Source organism: Amblyomma maculatum, chromosome 9 (genome assembly GCF_055883805.1).
Source record: "Amblyomma maculatum isolate TAMU_Amacu chromosome 9, ASM5588380v1, whole genome shotgun sequence".
Taxonomy (NCBI): domain Eukaryota; kingdom Metazoa; phylum Arthropoda; class Arachnida; order Ixodida; family Ixodidae; genus Amblyomma; species Amblyomma maculatum.
Window position 1 is genome coordinate 116402199 of NC_139352.1, and position 2490 is coordinate 116404688.

The 2490-nt window shown below is 45.7% G+C and overlaps 1 protein-coding gene across 1 annotated transcript; it reads right to left on the reverse strand.

The window, feature by feature from the left end:
• Positions 1-509: 509 nt before the first annotated feature.
• LOC146180211 (uncharacterized) lies at positions 510-1962 on the reverse strand. The gene has a single exon (XM_084580349.1). The coding sequence runs from the start codon at positions 1875-1877 to the stop codon at positions 510-512; it is 1368 nt and encodes a 455-aa protein (XP_084436475.1). The 5' UTR covers positions 1878-1962.
• Positions 1963-2490: the final 528 nt, after the last annotated feature.

A 2490-nucleotide genomic window follows, 5' to 3' on the forward strand; every position in this document is an offset into this window, starting at 1 on the left:
TTGGTTTATCATCTGAGTTAGATTAAATTGCAGCATGATGTCAAAAAGAGCATGGGAAGAAGCACTGTGATGTTTCATTGTGTACCAGTCAATATCTGGGAGATTAAAATCACCGAGCAAGATTAGTCTGGCTCCTAAAAAATGATGTTCCAAATAGTGATGTAGCGCTAACATGAAGTCTAGATCACTTGACGGGCTACGGTAAATACAGCCTATTACAATAGAGCAAGAACCAAGCAGCAGTTTTGCAAAAATTGCTTCCAAACCTTCAATATCTGGAAGTACAATGAATTGAATTTTTTTGTTTATGAAGAGGGCAACCCCTCCTCCACGTGTTGCTCTATCTTTTCGAACGATAGCATAATTGGGGGGAGTAACCTCAGCATCTTTTATATCAGATGTCAGCCAGGTTTCTGTAACTGCCATAAAGTCTGGTTTAATGCCGATGAGTAAGCTTTCTAAGGACTCAGCCTTGTTCATTATGCTACGGGAATTAATGTTAACGAACGTTATTTGGCTTTTTTGTGAGTACGGCGCGGTCGTAATGTTACTGTTTCGCTTTGGATGTTTTTTGGTGCGACGGTGCAAAGGGGCGTGGTTTCCACTGGCTTAATGCAGTTCTGCTCATTGTCCCAGCAGAAAAATTCACCTCTAATGCGCACTTTGTCGAAAACTAGAGCAACTTTATCACCCCTATCTTTGTACTCTTTCGCAGCGTCCCACAGTTTTTTTCTAATGCCCCGTACGCGTGCAGAATAATCCTCGCTAACGGAATATTTGGATCCTTTTAGTTTGCTGCAGTTCTGAAGTATTCTTGTTTTGTCGCGAGAGTCAAGAAGCTTAAGAATCACTGGTCTAGTTTTCTTTTCAGTGCTAACCCTACCCAGTCTGTGAATTCGTTCAATGGTAACGGGGTCAATCTTTAGGATATCTTTTACAATTTCCTCATTTACGTTTTTTTCCAGTGATTCATTGTCTTCTTCACTGTCCTCCGGAATACCATAGATTATTAGGTTTGACCTTCGAGAGCGGTTCTCCAGGTCATCTATTTTCGTTTCCAGGGCAGTAATTGTTTCTCTAAGGACATCAATTTTCTGGAGACATGATGATATCTTCCTGTCAAGTGCGGCAATGTTTTCCAATTTTTTATCGATGGAAGCTAGGCGTTCTTCCTTTATTTCTTTAATGTCATCTGCTATAGCCTGGAGTTGAACCATGAGCTGCTCGGTATCGGGCCCTGGGTTCGTTTCAATGTCTCCTGAGAGCAGCAGGCGTTTCATAGAATAAAGCTTATTACATAACACTGGACAGATCAGGCTTGGGCACGGCAGCACTACGAGGCAAAGGTCGCTCGATCGATAGCAGTTGCCGTAGCGTTTGCTCACCTGTGCAAAAAAGACAATCGGGTTGGTGAACCTCATGCCAGAAGTGCTGCCGAGCCCAAGGAGTCGTCCAGGTTTTCCTGTTGCTTTTATACCAGGCAGCGGACGATCCGACGCCATGATGGCGCTGTCTCCGTAGCTTGATGTAATCGTCCGAAATGACGTATGGTTGGATCCGCTAGTCATCAGCAATTGTAGCTGCGGCCTATCGGCCTCGTGTCGGTCTTTATCGGGGAGCCATGTTCTACGCGACGCTGTCCATCGTAGCGGATCATGCTGAACCGCCGGTAGAAGCAGCGTAGTGGCGATCACCTGTGCAAAAAAGACAATCGGGTTGGTGAACCTCATGCCAGAAGTGCTGCCGAGCCCAAGGAGTCGTCCAGGTTTTCCTGTTGCTTTTATACCAGGCAGCGGACGATCCGACGCCATGATGGCGCTGTCTCCGTAGCTTGATGTAATCGTCCGAAATGACGTATGGTTGGATCCGCTAGTCATCAGCAATTGTAGCTGCGGCCTATCGGCCTCGTGTCAGTCTTTATCGGGGAGCCATGTTCTACGCGACGCTGTCCATCGTAGCGGATCATGCTGAACCGCCGGTAGAAGCAGCGTAGTGGCGATCACCTGTGCAAAAAAGACAATCGGGTTGGTGAACCTCATGCCAGAAGTGCTGCCGAGCCCAAGGCCCGAGCAAAGCTGGTTTGCCCTCTATATACAGCGGATGGCCTTAGCTTATTCTTAGCTTATTTGTTTAGATTTTGATATATATCAAATTGAGTCCCAGAGAATTAATCAGCGGCTTGTTTTGATACCATTTCCCCGCGTTTTTTAGTCGGTGGGAAGAGTGAAAGTTTCAATTCAAGTAACCAGTTGGAATACCCGAACAGAACTATTTATGAAGCCAAACTCAAAATCACTTCGATGCCCTTTGTCATGTGAAGATCCCCTTGTTTCGTTTGGTCACGTAAGGCCGCAAGCCAACGAGCACTTACCTGAAAATATCTGCGATCGCAGCGCTTTTCTCTGACGTCATCACAGCTGTAAAATAGTTGAACGATCGTTTACACGTTTAAAGCGATGTACCAGGCATATCACGTTCACACAGCACAGT

What these genes read in the sequence shown, in the direction of transcription:
- LOC146180211 (XM_084580349.1), bottom strand. Translation starts at nt 1,877, where the DNA reads ATGACTAGCGGATCCAACCATACGTCATTTCGGACGATTACATCAAGC.